Source organism: Tupaia chinensis, unplaced genomic scaffold (assembly GCF_000334495.1).
Source record: "Tupaia chinensis unplaced genomic scaffold, TupChi_1.0 Scaffold000573_1, whole genome shotgun sequence".
NCBI classification, from domain to species: domain Eukaryota; kingdom Metazoa; phylum Chordata; class Mammalia; order Scandentia; family Tupaiidae; genus Tupaia; species Tupaia belangeri.
In genome coordinates, this window is record NW_006160087.1 from 1,329,322 (window position 1) to 1,342,796 (window position 13,475).

General features: G+C 54.4%; 1 protein-coding gene across 1 annotated transcript in view; it reads left to right on the forward strand.

Annotated features, from left to right (window-relative positions):
- CSMD2 (CUB and Sushi multiple domains 2) overlaps positions 1–13,475 on the forward strand; it is a 565,338-nt gene that overhangs the window by 361,422 nt on the left and 190,441 nt on the right. Inside the window, 5 exon segments of the mRNA XM_027775561.1 lie at positions 3,061–3,199; positions 4,045–4,232; positions 4,909–5,097; positions 5,774–5,890; positions 13,394–13,451. Coding sequence (XP_027631362.1) covers positions 3,061–3,199; positions 4,045–4,232; positions 4,909–5,097; positions 5,774–5,890; positions 13,394–13,451 — 691 coding nt within the window.

A 13,475-nucleotide genomic window follows, 5' to 3' on the forward strand; every position in this document is an offset into this window, starting at 1 on the left:
TGTCTCCCGTTCTCTGAGAGCCGCAGGGCGGACCTTTTTATCACTTACCCTGCTGGTTGGGTCAGGTCCTGCTGCCGCACATCTGGCCTAGCTGCATTGCTTTGCTGTTGGGAACAGTGCCGCCTCCTGTAACCTTGCACATACATGTTTGCCCACGTCTCTCTGAGTGTGACTCTGGGGTAGAGCTGCACAAGTAGAGTCGCTGGGCCAGAGAGTAAATGCTCGTGGATTTCGCTAAACGTGACCAGTTCCTCTACGGAGGGGCTGTGCCATTTTTCATTTCCACCAGCTGGAGACTCGAATTCCTGGTCTCTTACAGCCACGTGTGTCATCCAACTTTGGCCTTTGCCTATCTGATAGATGGGAAATAATATCTCAGTGTAGTTGTAATGTGTGTTTCTCTTATTAAGAGTGAAGTTGAGTTGGGACCAGCAGTAAGCATAATGGCTATGTCACTGGACTCCCATGTAGTCAGCCATGGTTCAAGTCCCAGACCCGGTGGCTTAAACTCATACCGAGTACATGTGCGTGCGTGCCCAAGATCCCAAGAGGAGAATGGAGGAGAAGAGATTGCGGCATGGCCATCCCCCCCCCCGGGGGGGGGGATTTTTTGTTTTTGCCGGGGGAAGGTGATTTCTCGCTTTCTGTCTTTCTGTCTCTCTCTGTCTTTCTGGCAAGCACATGCACCCTATAGCAGAAACCACTCCAAAAAAAAAAAAAGTGAGGTTGAGCATCTTTGCAGATATGAAAGAGGAATTACACTTAGGAAGCCTTCCCTCTAATTCCCTCCCAGGCAACTACCACCCTGGACTAAGAAGCTGAACCACAGAGAGTGAAGGGCGGAATGAATAACGGGGTCGTGACCATTACGTGAGTGCGAGGAAAGATTAGCAGGCCGAAGCGATGAAGCACCAGGGCAGAGGAGAGGGCAAAACGTGACCGCCAAGGAAGGAGCAGAGCTCCCTCTCTGGAGAGCTCAGATGGAGTTCTGTTGATGTGTGCGGAGTGGAGAGCAGCAGGGTGGCCACAGTGACCGTGTGACCCATGGCTTCCTGGAAGGTGAATGAGGACCTCGCAGTCCAGGAGCCAGAGCGGCTAAGCCTGTGCTGAACTGAAGCCACACAACAGCCCTACCCACTGCCGAGACTCGGCATCTGTGGGCACTCGGAGACCCCGTGACATAGCCACATGCGTGGCCCTCCCCACCTCCAAGGAGTCGCGGTCTCACGTCCCAGTGGAGGGATAGAGGGGATCGCTGCAGTGAGACGGGTGGATGGGTTATCCAGGAGGTGACAGTGCGCATTTGCAGTGTACTCTCTGTGTTCAATTTCGGCATTCTGTAATTACTAAGTTTCTCTCTACCTCAATTTACTGAAAATGGGGTCATAATCCCCTCCTATAAAATAAGGATGATAATAAAATGTACCTTTTACTGTTGCCGTTATCACAAGGGTAGTCTACAGTAACGCTGACACGAAGTCAACTCAGTACACAGGAGCTTCGTGTTGTCCACGTGGTGGTCGCGCTGTGAGGTGCTGCAGGGGACTTGGAGACAGAGGTCGGCGTAGGTGCCCTTCATCATCTCCCTGTCCTGCTCTCGTCCCTTAACCTATGTGTCGCTAGTTTCCTCCTCTGAAAAATGGGATGACAACTCGGTAACTGTGTGAACTTAGATGAGACAGTGCATGCAAGGCGATTGGCACGGGCAGTCGTCAGTGTGACAGTACCACTGCCCTGGTCACTGTTGTCTGTTCAGTAAGCTTCCTAGCGCAGTGTCCTACTGGACAGCCGTGTTACAGAATCCCAGAAGCTGTGGACTGAGAGAAGGGTAGGGGACATTGGGCTCTATTTTACAAAACTGACCACCTGGAAACACGCACAGTCTTGCAGAGAGAGGTGCTGTGAGCTCCTTCCCCCCGCCCCAGTCCTGTTCCAGGTCTTCCTGACGTCTGGGAGCTCCGTCGTAAAACGGTCCAAGGGAGACAGTGGTTCCTTTCCAGCCTGATGGAGGAGCACTGGCAGAGCGCCCACTACCACCACAGGGCCAGGCCTGGCTGCAGGAGGAGGCAGGAGTGGTGGGAATGAGGCAGTCGGGATCCGGGAGGCTGAGTGACGGGAAGAAAGAGAGCCAAGGAGAAGCAGGGGCCTGAGCTTCGCAAGAGCAGAGACAGCCAGGAGGCACACCCAGACCAACAGTGCCCGTGGGCCGCAGCCGCGCCTCCTCCGTCCATCGCGCTGGCCCAGCCGACGCTGACAGTCCTGTTCCAGGTCTTCCTGACGTCTGGGAGCTCCGTCGTAAAACGGTCCAAGGGAGACAGTGGTTCCTTTCCAGCCTGATGGAGGAGCACTGGCAGAGCGCCCACTACCACCACAGGGCCAGGCCTGGCTGCAGGAGGAGGCAGGAGTGGTGGGAATGAGGCAGTCGGGATCCGGGAGGCTGAGTGACGGGAAGAAAGAGAGCCAAGGAGAAGCAGGGGCCTGAGCTTCGCAAGAGCAGAGACAGCCAGGAGGCACACCCAGACCAACAGTGCCCGTGGGCCGCAGCCGCGCCTCCTCCGTCCATCGCGCTGGCCCAGCCGACGCTGAGGACGACCACCGCCCGGCTGTGCTCAGTGCTGGCTACCCAGCTGTGTAAGAAGCGCACTCCGCTGCGGGCTTCCAGTGGGGCAGGCGTGCCGGTGCCTGAGCTGAGCCTCGGGGTTCTGCCCACCGCAGGGAACTGGGTCTGAGGAGGTCCCGGGCTGTGCGTCTGCCTCAGGCCTGACCACGACGGAGAAACAAAGAAAACGCCAGTGTGACCAAGTATTAGCTGTACTCCAGCCCTTCTGGAATGAAAAAAGGACTTTGTTTAAAGATTCTTGTCATTTCTTTCCTCTGGGCTTTAATAAAACTCCAAATGATGTAACTGGATGTATTTCATAAAGGTCCCAGTAGACAGAACTCGCAGTTTGGAGTTTATGTAATTTTCCATAAAAACAAAAACAATATCTGTTAGCTTACACATTTTATGGAGGGGTATTTCATTTGTCTGTTTGTCTGTCCCCTCCCCTCACCCCCCAGCTCCCTGTGGTGGCCATCTGACTGCGCCCAGTGGCACCATCCTCTCTCCAGGCTGGCCCGGCTTCTACAAGGACGCCTTGAGCTGTGCTTGGGTGATCGAAGCCCAGCCGGGCTACCCCATCAAAATCACCTTCGACAGGTGCTGGTAACCGCAGCTCGGGGGCCGGGGCTGTGTGGGAGGGATCCGGAGTGGTGCGAGGCCGGCACCCATGCCGAGATGGCCACACTGCAGCACGCTGCCCTGCTGGGCACAGGCCTCACTGGCTTCGCCCTTGGGCTCGTTCTGTGCTGGGAGACTATGGCCCCAGCAGGGAGGAGAAAGCTGGCATCCCTTAGGGTGTCTGAGCCCTCCCTCTCCCTAGCCCCCAAGGAGGGAGCGTGGGCAGATGGGCACTATCAGATGTCAGAGCCGGGTATTAGCATCTTAGGAGCATGACCCAGGCGTTTCCAACAAGGGAAGCCTCCCTGTCTCTTGGGTGGGAAAAGTAGCCACTCAAATATGAATGCAGGCTGCTTCCGGACAGAGCACTCACGGCCTGGAAGAGCAGGCCGCAGGCGTTTCTGTGCAGGGCCAAGCCATGCACGTCTCAGGCTTGGGGCCAAGTGTCCACCAGCAGCTCTCCGCTGCATATTCTCCGCTGTTTTTCTGACATCCCTTTATAAGTGTAAAGCCAGGCCACACACCGCATTCAGCCCTGGGACTTTAGCTTATTGACCCCTGGCCTAGGACATTCGACCCCAGGAGTCTGGGTCACAGCCCAGGCCGTAGGACTGAGAGAGCTGTGTCCGCTGAGCACAGAGGGAGGAGGAGGCTTACCACAGCAAAGGTCCCTCACACTGCTGGTGAGCGGGTACGAACTGTGTAGGAGATCCCTCCTGCCCAGACCTGGCTTTTCTGACGCTTTGGCTTAGGCGGGGTATCTGTCATTTGCAAATGAGTAAGCCTTGAGTTTCTCAAGAGGTCTTCCTTGCCGTCATTGGCAGATTTAAGACTGAAGTCAACTATGACACCCTGGAAGTGCGGGACGGACGGGCACACTCAGCACCCCTGATCGGGGCTTACCATGGGACCCAGGTGCCCCAGTTCCTCATCAGCACCAGCAACTACCTCTACCTCCTCTTCTCGACTGACAAGAGCCACTCGGACATCGGCTTCCAGCTCCGCTACGAGAGTGCGTCTGGGCTGGGCTGGGAGGCAGGTGGTGGGGTTGGCCCGGGGCGGACAGACCAGGGACAGCACCCACCATGGGCCCCAGCCATCCTGTGCTGCTCTCGGGTAGTCCATGCTCCTTGGAAGGGGCTCCCTCGCTCTCAGTGCCCCACGGGGAGATTAGAGTGGTCCATGACCTCATGCCAGGGCCCACTGCGACCTACACCACCTTATGGGCACAGGTGGTTAGGTGCCGTCATGCTGGGCTATCCGGGGACAAAGCTTGACCAGCTGTGAGGCTGGGTGCAATGGTCTTCCTCACCCACACTCCCTGTCTCTTAGCCCCTTCTGTGCTCACACGCTTGGTTTAAAGGATCGATATCTTTTCAGTTCTCTGCAGACTGAGAGAAATTTCTAGTTGAGAGCACCGTGAAGACAGGGTCGTTTTCTTACGTTTGTGCTCTAAGCTTTAGCATAGCACCTAGACCATAGTGGACACTCAGCTAATGTCCACTGAATGGACAAAGGATTGTTTTCCCTGAGACGGCTTCAGATAGTCCTCTGCAGGTACCGACAGCCATGGTTCAGGAGTCCGTAGTTGGCACCTGCACCCTTGTACAGGTTCCCCCTTGTGAGTTTCGTAGGGCCCCTCTACGGCGATGGCGAGCTGTCTGTCCCAGCCGTGGTCTCTTTTCCAGCTATAACTCTGCAGTCAGACCACTGTCTGGACCCAGGGATCCCCGTAAACGGGCAGCGCCATGGGAATGACTTCTACGTGGGTGCTCTGGTGACCTTCAGCTGTGACTCGGGCTACACGCTGAGTGACGGGGAGCCCCTGGAGTGTGAGCCCAACTTCCAGTGGAGCCGGGCCCTGCCCAGCTGTGAAGGTGATACATTGTGAGGGGCGCTAGGAGCAGAATCCTTTCCTGCCACCGGAAGAGCAGTTTCAGAGGGCCGTGACCCCACACACACAGTCCGCAAGGACCCCACACACACGCACGCGTGCACACACACACACACAGTCCGCAAGGACCCCCCACACACACAGTCCACAAGGACCCCACACACACACAGTCCGCAAGGACCACACACACACACGCACACACACACAGTCCACAAGGACCCCCACACACACACGCACATACAATCCGCAAGGACCCCACACACACACATGTACGCACACGCACACACACACACACAATCTGCAAGGACCCACACACACATGCACACAATCCGCAAGGACCCCCCCACACACACACACACACACACAATCTGCGAGGACCACATGCACACACAATCTGTGAGGATACCCCACACACACACACAATCTGTGAGGACCACACGCACACACACACACAATCCTTGAGGATACCCCTCCCTCCCCACACACAATCTGTAAGGACCCCACACATACATGCATGCACACACACACACACACACACACACACACACACACAATCCGCAAGGGTTGGGTTTTGAAAGAAGATGGGGGCGGCGTCCTAGAGGGAGGGCTGCTTCCTGAGCCCCACTTTGGTCCTTGACTGCCCTCTTCCCCGTCTGCAGCTCTCTGTGGTGGCTTCATTCAAGGCTCCAGTGGAACCATCTTGTCACCAGGGTTCCCTGACTTCTACCCCAACAACTTGAACTGCACCTGGATTATCGAGACCTCACATGGCAAAGGTGAGCGTTGGGCCCAGGGAAGGGACTGGGAAGTGACGTGGTCAGGGCCTCAGGTTTCCGAGGTCCTGTGACCGCAACGGGATCAGCCCATATAATGACTTCTGGGCCTAGTCTGTTGGTGAGCAACCAAGAAGAAAACTTCCAGAACCTTCTCATTATTCAGAATCACAGAAGACATCCTGAATATTGTTGAAAACCTAAAATTCCCACGCTGAAAGAGACCTTCTAGTTACCAGTCATCAAATCCCACCCCACGCAGGACCTGTTCTGAGCCACGCCCCCAGGAGTGACACGGCCTCCGTGGGAGGCGGCCGCTCAGTCCACACACGGGCCCTACTTTAGGTCTGAGTAATTTATCCCGTCCGGACAGTGTCTATGTCTCTGAGGGCATCTTCCTTTTCTGGGTCCTGGAGGTACGCAGGACGCCTCTGCTCCCTCTTCCTCGTGCCCACCTTCAGAGACTGAAACGGCAGTCCCTATAACTCAGTCTTCCTCGGGCAGCTCGCCAGCGTGCACGGTTCCCCCAGCTTCCCTAACGGAAGTGGTCTCTGGGGGCTCAAAGTCAGAGTCAGGATGCTGGTTACAAGCAAGCATTACTTAATAGACTCAGACTCTCATTCAGCAATCCTCACTGAATGCCACCTGTGCGCCCGACCCTGGCGCTGAGGACAAGTGGTAACCAGGCAGACGTGGCCTCTGCCCTCCGAAGCTTATTCCCGAGTTCACCTATTTAGAGTCGTGGCTCTTCACCCCCGCGCGGCTTGGCAAATGTGCTAATGTTTAGCCTCCACCCTGGAGGTTTTGATTTTCTATGTTGGCGATGGAAACCCGGCATCTGCGTTCGGAGAACACTTCACCGTAACTCTGATGCATGCGTTAACTAAGAACCTCTGACCTAGAAGAACTAACATGGAGAAGAGCCAAAAAAAATGTGAAAGGATAAATAATTCTTTCAGAGACTAAAAATGTTACTTTAACATGGGCTAAGATAACATTAACAATGTGATATGACCATGGGAATGGACAGACACGTCAGTGGAAGAGACTGCAGGTAGACAAATAAAGGCATAGATTCCTGATACATGCGTGCACGCACCCGCAGGTATGTACACATATCCGCGCATGCATGCAAGAGAGACAAGCTTTAGTATATGACTCCAGTGTCCCGTCAGATCTGTTGAAGAGAGGACAGAGTCAATAGTGTTAAAGCAGTGGTCCCAACCATTTGGAATAAAAGAGAAAAAATCCATACTGCGTACGTTTAACCACACAAATTCCAGGGCTAGAAGAAGGTGAATATCTAACCACTGGTGAAGATGTACTCTAAAGAGTAACACCAAAAGCAGACTTTGTAAAGGCAAAGGCTGCTGGATTCAACGAATAAAATTTCAAAGGCCTTATGTCACAAAAAAAAAAAAAAAATCCTCCATAAAAATCCGAGTTAAAGGGACCACCAATTGGTGTAATGGCTATGTTGCTGGACTCCCATATAGGCAACCGCGGTTCGAGTCCTGGACCCAGTGACTTAAACTCATGCCAGGTGCATGTGCATGCGTGCCCAAGATCCCAAGAGGAGAATGAAAGAGAAGGGATTGCGGAGTAACCATCCCTCCTGGGGGTGATTTCTCACTTTCTGTCTCTGTCTCTCTCTGTCTTCCTGGCAAGTGCACACGCCCTATGGCAAAAACCTCTCCAAAAAAAAAAAAAATCCAAGTTAAATAGGAAATAGAAATATTTGCAGCATGTATAATCATCAGGGGTTAGCAACCTGATGCATGCAGACCTCTTAAAAATCTGTAAGAAATCTGACTGGCCCACCAGCCTGCAAAGTGAGCAAAACTGTAAACTAACATTTTATAATCGACCAAATACATATTTAGAAACCTCAACCTCACTAGTAATTAAAGATACACAGTTACAAGCATAATGAAATACATTTCCCTTTTTAAGTCATCAAAGAAGCTCATTACATGTCAGAGACAGTGTGGACACATGAAACCCTCTACTGCTGACTGTGTGAAATGGTTCAGACTCTGTGAGGATAGTGTGGTGATGTGAATGAAAAGCCTTTACAATGCACATGGCTTTGGACCCAGCAATTCCATTTTATGGAATTTATCTGAAGACAGTAGGTGAAACTCTACACCAGTCTTCAGCTGCAGGTGCAGCCACCGCGGGGTGAGCCCTAGGGCTCCACTGCCAAGACCAGCCACCTGGGAGGTCCGGTTTGTACCCTGCTCCAGCCTGAACAGGCCGAGCACGGCAGTGTGTTCCCATAATTCTAGCTAGCCGGGGGGCTGGGGCAGAGGTTTGCAATGACAAGACCCTTTCTCTCTCACACACACAATGTGACTGTAAGGATGTCCCCTAAAATATTATGTATTATACTAAAAAATCAGAAACGATTCGCATGTCCACGAATAGGAAAATGTTTAATAAACATGTGGTACAGCCATAGAGTGAAATATGAGGCAGCTACCCGAAGAGAGAATGTGAAGAGCTATGTAAAGGCCTGCAGAGGTGGCCGCACTGCCTTGTCAAGTGGCAAGAGAGGTCACTGCAGGAGCGTGCTCGGCTAATAGAGCGCATACACGTGCACGAGCATGGGAAGCAGTCTGATCAGCCCCCAAGGTACTACTGCTGGGTGTCCAATGTTCCCAGCTTTGACTTTTTTCTCTTACTGAGCAAAAAACATGTCTTACATATAAATATGCTATTTGTAGAAGAAAGACGATTTGAAAGAAAAGGCATTTGTAGTCCAGCCCATGTACTGAAGTGCTCTACATGGGCCGGGACCAGGCTGTACTGGAGCTACTAGGGGCAAGGAGGACTCTCCAGGGGTCAGGCTGAAGGACCGTTCCTGCTCCCCCCCGCAACACCGCCCCTGCGGAGGGGAGAGGCCGAGGCAGCATGCGTGCTCATCCCGCAGCGCCGTTTCCACCCTGCGTGGTCCGAGGAGGCCGTTGGAGGGCCAGGAGCTTTTCTGTAGCATACAGAGGGGAAGAGAGGCCGCCGCGTGAGATCACCAGGGGCGGCCCCTGTGTCACGGTCCCCTGTGTGAGGCCCTGCGATGGCAGGTGCATGCTGCTCTGTGCGTTTCTGTGTGCGTCTTTGCCTAAGAGTCAGCGCCACTCAGCTGTTCCATGGGTGCTCATTGGAAACCTGCGTTACTCAGATCACCAGGAAGACACAGCTGAATGAGCTACTCCGCCATGAAAGGCTTTGCCTAACCTTAGCAGTCCAAACTACAAAGTGGCTACCATGGCCCTCTGGCCCTTGCTCACCTTCCTCGGCCATATTCTGAGCCTTTAAATTAAATTCTAGCTCCACAGAACTTCTTTCGGTTTCTAGAACTTGCCTGAGTTTCTTTCTCCTTGAGAGCTTTAACATTTTGTATGATTTCTCTCCTCTGGGACACTTCCTCTCCCCAGGCAAGGGCACTGGGAATCTCTCCCTCTCCCTCACATGGCCAGCTCTTCACCCCTCTGAGCCCACTTCCTCTAATGATCTTTCCTGACTCCTTCTCCCCAGCCCTGCAGGCTCCCCGTCCTGTGGGCTCCGATCCTGATCCCGTACCTCCCCAGTTTCGGACTTTCCCCTGCTGCACAGAACTTGCATGTTGCTCCTCTTCTCCCCAGTGGACTGTGAGCCCTTTGAGGGATGGGTCCGCCTCGTTTCTACAGTTTCCCCAGCTTCCGCCTCTATGCCTGGCACTTCGTACCTCGAGAAGGACTTGGTGATGTGAATTGTGTTGGGCTGAGCCCAGACCTTCTCTGGGCATCTCTCAGTCTCTGCTCCGAGGGTGTCTGGGGCTAACAGACCATCAGGCTGACTCCAGCTGCTCCCTACCAGGCAGAAGCACAGCTTGGGAAGCTCCAAACGCCATGAAATTTTGAATTGCCCAATTTGCCCCTGCCTAGGCCAGGGGACCGATCAGTGCAGGAGTCCCAAGAATGTGCTCCTGTCGCAGCCCCAGCTCTGACCTTGTAACCCACAGACTATCTGGGACCTAGCCGGGCTGAGCAAAAAGAACACCTGCCACGGCGCACATGCTGCGTGCCGTGTGTGTTTTGCACCTGCTCCCAGCCGTTCCTCACTGCGAGGACAAGCGTCCCCTGGGGGACAGACAGCATGAGCCACACATTATGGATGAGGCTCCCAGACCCAGGGGTGCCGAGCAACCTCAGCCAAGACCCCTCAACTAGTGAACGGATTTGACCCGGGGTGTCTATCTCCCCAGCCCGTGCCTTGCCCCTACCCTGCTCTTCCACCCTGTGGTGTTCATGTCCTTCCTACGGTTCTGTAGGGCTCACTCCGGAAGAACCTCCAGTTGTATGTGTGTCTGTCACACCAAATCTGGATTCCAACTCCCACTCGGGCGTCTCCAGTTCTGCGACAATGTCTTCATTTTCTCACAGTGGCCAAAAAAGCTCCAAGCAATCAGCACAGCTGGGAAACCCAGGGGCTTATCTGGATTGTTTGCTCATCCTTAGGGTCCCAGCCAAATGTTTACTCCTTTGGGGGGGCTGTACCGCATGCTTGAAGAATGGCGTGCAAAGCTGGAGCTTAATCAAATTGTTTCCGCCTGGGACTGGGCCCGACCCACTCTGCCCAACCTGGCATTCCAGCGGGAGGAGAGGACCTCTAGTTCCCAAGCTGGGCAGACTGAGAACACGATTCCCATTTGCACATGTGTTTGTGTCAAGAGTATATCACGTACACACAGCACACGTGCCTAGGTCTCTGAGCGTGCTCCTCCCCCTCATGCCAAGGACCACGGCCCCGTGAGGCAATTACCCACTCTCCCTCGTGCCCCACTCTAGGCCCTGACTACGTGTGTGGTCTCCTCCACCAAAACAGGAGCTTCCTCAGTGCCTAGCACTAGGCCCGGCCCTTGGCAGGCGCCGAAGTCTTGGCTGCACCTGTTGCCTGGACACTGGGCATTTACAAGCCCCTTCCCTGGTCCCACCAGCTCTGCCAGGTCTGTCTCTTCCACTACCACCCAGCAAGCCCAGTTACCCTGCTGCACCTGTTGCCTGGACACTGGGCATTTACAAGCCCCTTCCCTGGTCCCACCAGCTCTGCCAGGTCTTCTCTTCCACTACTGCCCAGCAAGCCTAGTTACCCTGGGCTCATCACTCCTGTCTACTGGGAGGCAAGAACACGAACACTGCAAATGCTGTAGCACTAGGGCTTGGAGCCAACCACCATTTATCAGAAGTGTGTCAGTAATTATCTGGGGAAGTGTTTCTCAAGCTTTCCGTGCTGGCACATCTTCTGAGGACATAGTTGGCATGCACACTCTGACTCAGTAGGTCTGTGGTGAAGGCCAAGATTCTACATTTCTAACAAGCTCCCAGGTGATGCCCACATGTTCCTTGGACACCCTCACTTGTGCATGGGTGCCCACGCACAGCTGCCGTCTGACAAGCTCAAGAGCTACTCTGGGTGGTAAGATCCCGTGGCTCCTAATCCTTCCTCACTATCGGGCCCCTCCCACCCCCTGGCCATTCTCACTACCGCCTCTCTTTCAGTAGCCTGTGAGGCAGCCTCCTAGAGTGGTTTAGAATTGAGGTCTCCAACCCCCTGGCCACTGACAGGGCTGCGCAGCAGTAGGTGGGCAGTGGGTGAGCAAGCATAGCTTCATCTGTTTTCCCAGCTACTCCCCATCGCTCACAGTACTGCCTGAGCTCTGCCCGCCTGAGCTCTGCCCCTGGGAGATGAGCAGCAGCATTAGATTCTCATAAGAGCGTGAACCCTATTGTGAACTGCGCATGTGAGGGATCTACGTTGTATACTTTTTATGAGAATCTGATGCCTGATGACTGGAGGTGGAGCTGAGGTAGTGATGCTAGCACTGGGGAGCAGCTGCAAATACTGCATTATGGTGAGCTGTAGGATTCATTATTTATTACAATGTAATCATGATAGAACTAAAGTACATGACAAATAAAATGCACTCCCCTGCCCCGGTCCATGGAAAATTGTCTCCCACAAAACAGGTCCCCAGTGCCTAAAAGGCTGGGGACCGCTGGTTTAGACCACAGCCTTTGCACTCAGACTGCTGCAGTTCAGATCCAGCTTCACCATCGGAACACAGGACTTCATCTCTTTGTGCCTCAGTTTCCTCAAGTAGAAAATAATCGTATTCATGTACTGGCAAGATTAAGTGAGTTCCCCTTTCCAATTCATAGGGACTGGCTACAGATCAAGTAAAACAGGGCAGTGACACCAAATCCTTAGTGTTCGATGTTAACGAGTAGCATTGCTTTTATTTTATGCTGGACCCTTGACCCTTCCCCTTGGTAGAACTCTCTCCTCCCTCTTCCTACCCTGACTGCTCCTTGCCCATCGCCCCCAGCACTCCTCCTTCTCCCAGGTCCCTGCTCATCCCCTCTCTGACTCTCTGCCTTCCCTCTTCAGCCCTCTTCTCCGTGTTCACGGCTTCAAATATCACCTCTTTGCTGGAGTCGCCCAGATCTCCCCCTGTAGTCCTTTGTTAATCCTGAACTTCCAAATCTACACTCCCAGCTGCCCACTCCAGTCCCTGCTGGATGCTGGAAAAGCAGCGTGCAGAGCTAAGGCGTCACTCTTCTCCAGCCTGTTCTCCCCCCGTGTCCCCCTGATGGTGAAGGCGTCTCCATCCTGCAGACCCTGCTGCTCCCAGCTGTCCTTCCGTGTCTTCTCTGCATCCAGTGTCTGCTGACTCCTGTTCCACCCTGCGTCCCTGAGGGCTCCCATCCATTCCTGCCCAGCCCAGGGCATGGCAGCGTCATCCTAGTGGACCCCTCTGTCCCTGCCGTCCATGTCTTTGTCCTCGCAGCCACTGTCTCGCTAACACACGTCCAGCCCCTCTGGATATGGCTGTTCATGCCCTGCAGAAATGGTCGGGTCCACTTAGCCTCCCTCTCCAGCCTCAGTTGCAGACATGCATGCTGCTCACTGATCCCTGAATCCGCAGCTCCTCTGCCCTCCACGTGCTTGTCCCCTGCCTGGCACGCCCTTTCTGCTCTTGCCTGGCTAACTCCTGGGCGCCCTTTCAGACCAAGTCAGAGGTTTGTTCCCTAGTGAAGCCACCCCACTCACGCCCCCCTTCCTGCGTCTGGGACTCTCCCTCCGGCCCTCCGTGCAGTGAGCCACGCTCATGACAGCATCTGTCACCGCTTGCCACTCGTGGCTGTTGCTAAGTGTCCTGGTTGTCCCCTTGCACCGACCCCTGGATCCCGCAAACATGCGCGCACTGGAATGAGTTAACAAATAGCTGAGAAGCATTCTTGCAGGCCTGGCCGCAAGTCTCCCTTTCAGCTTTGACAGCCGTAGAGAGGAGTCCTCCGACTAGAGCCTTTGGTGCTGGCGCTCGGGTTTCTTCATTTGGGTTTGCCCCTTCGTGTCACCCACGTGCGCATGGTCACACACGCCATGGACGCCCGCACGTCGGAAGTGTCCAGCGGGGCTGCCTCGGCTGTCTCGGGCCCCCAGCCTGACCCGCGGGTCTCTTGGCAGGCGTGTTCTTCACGTTCCACACCTTCCACCTGGAGAGCGGCCACGCATACCTGCTCATCCCCGAGAACGGCAGGCTCGCCCC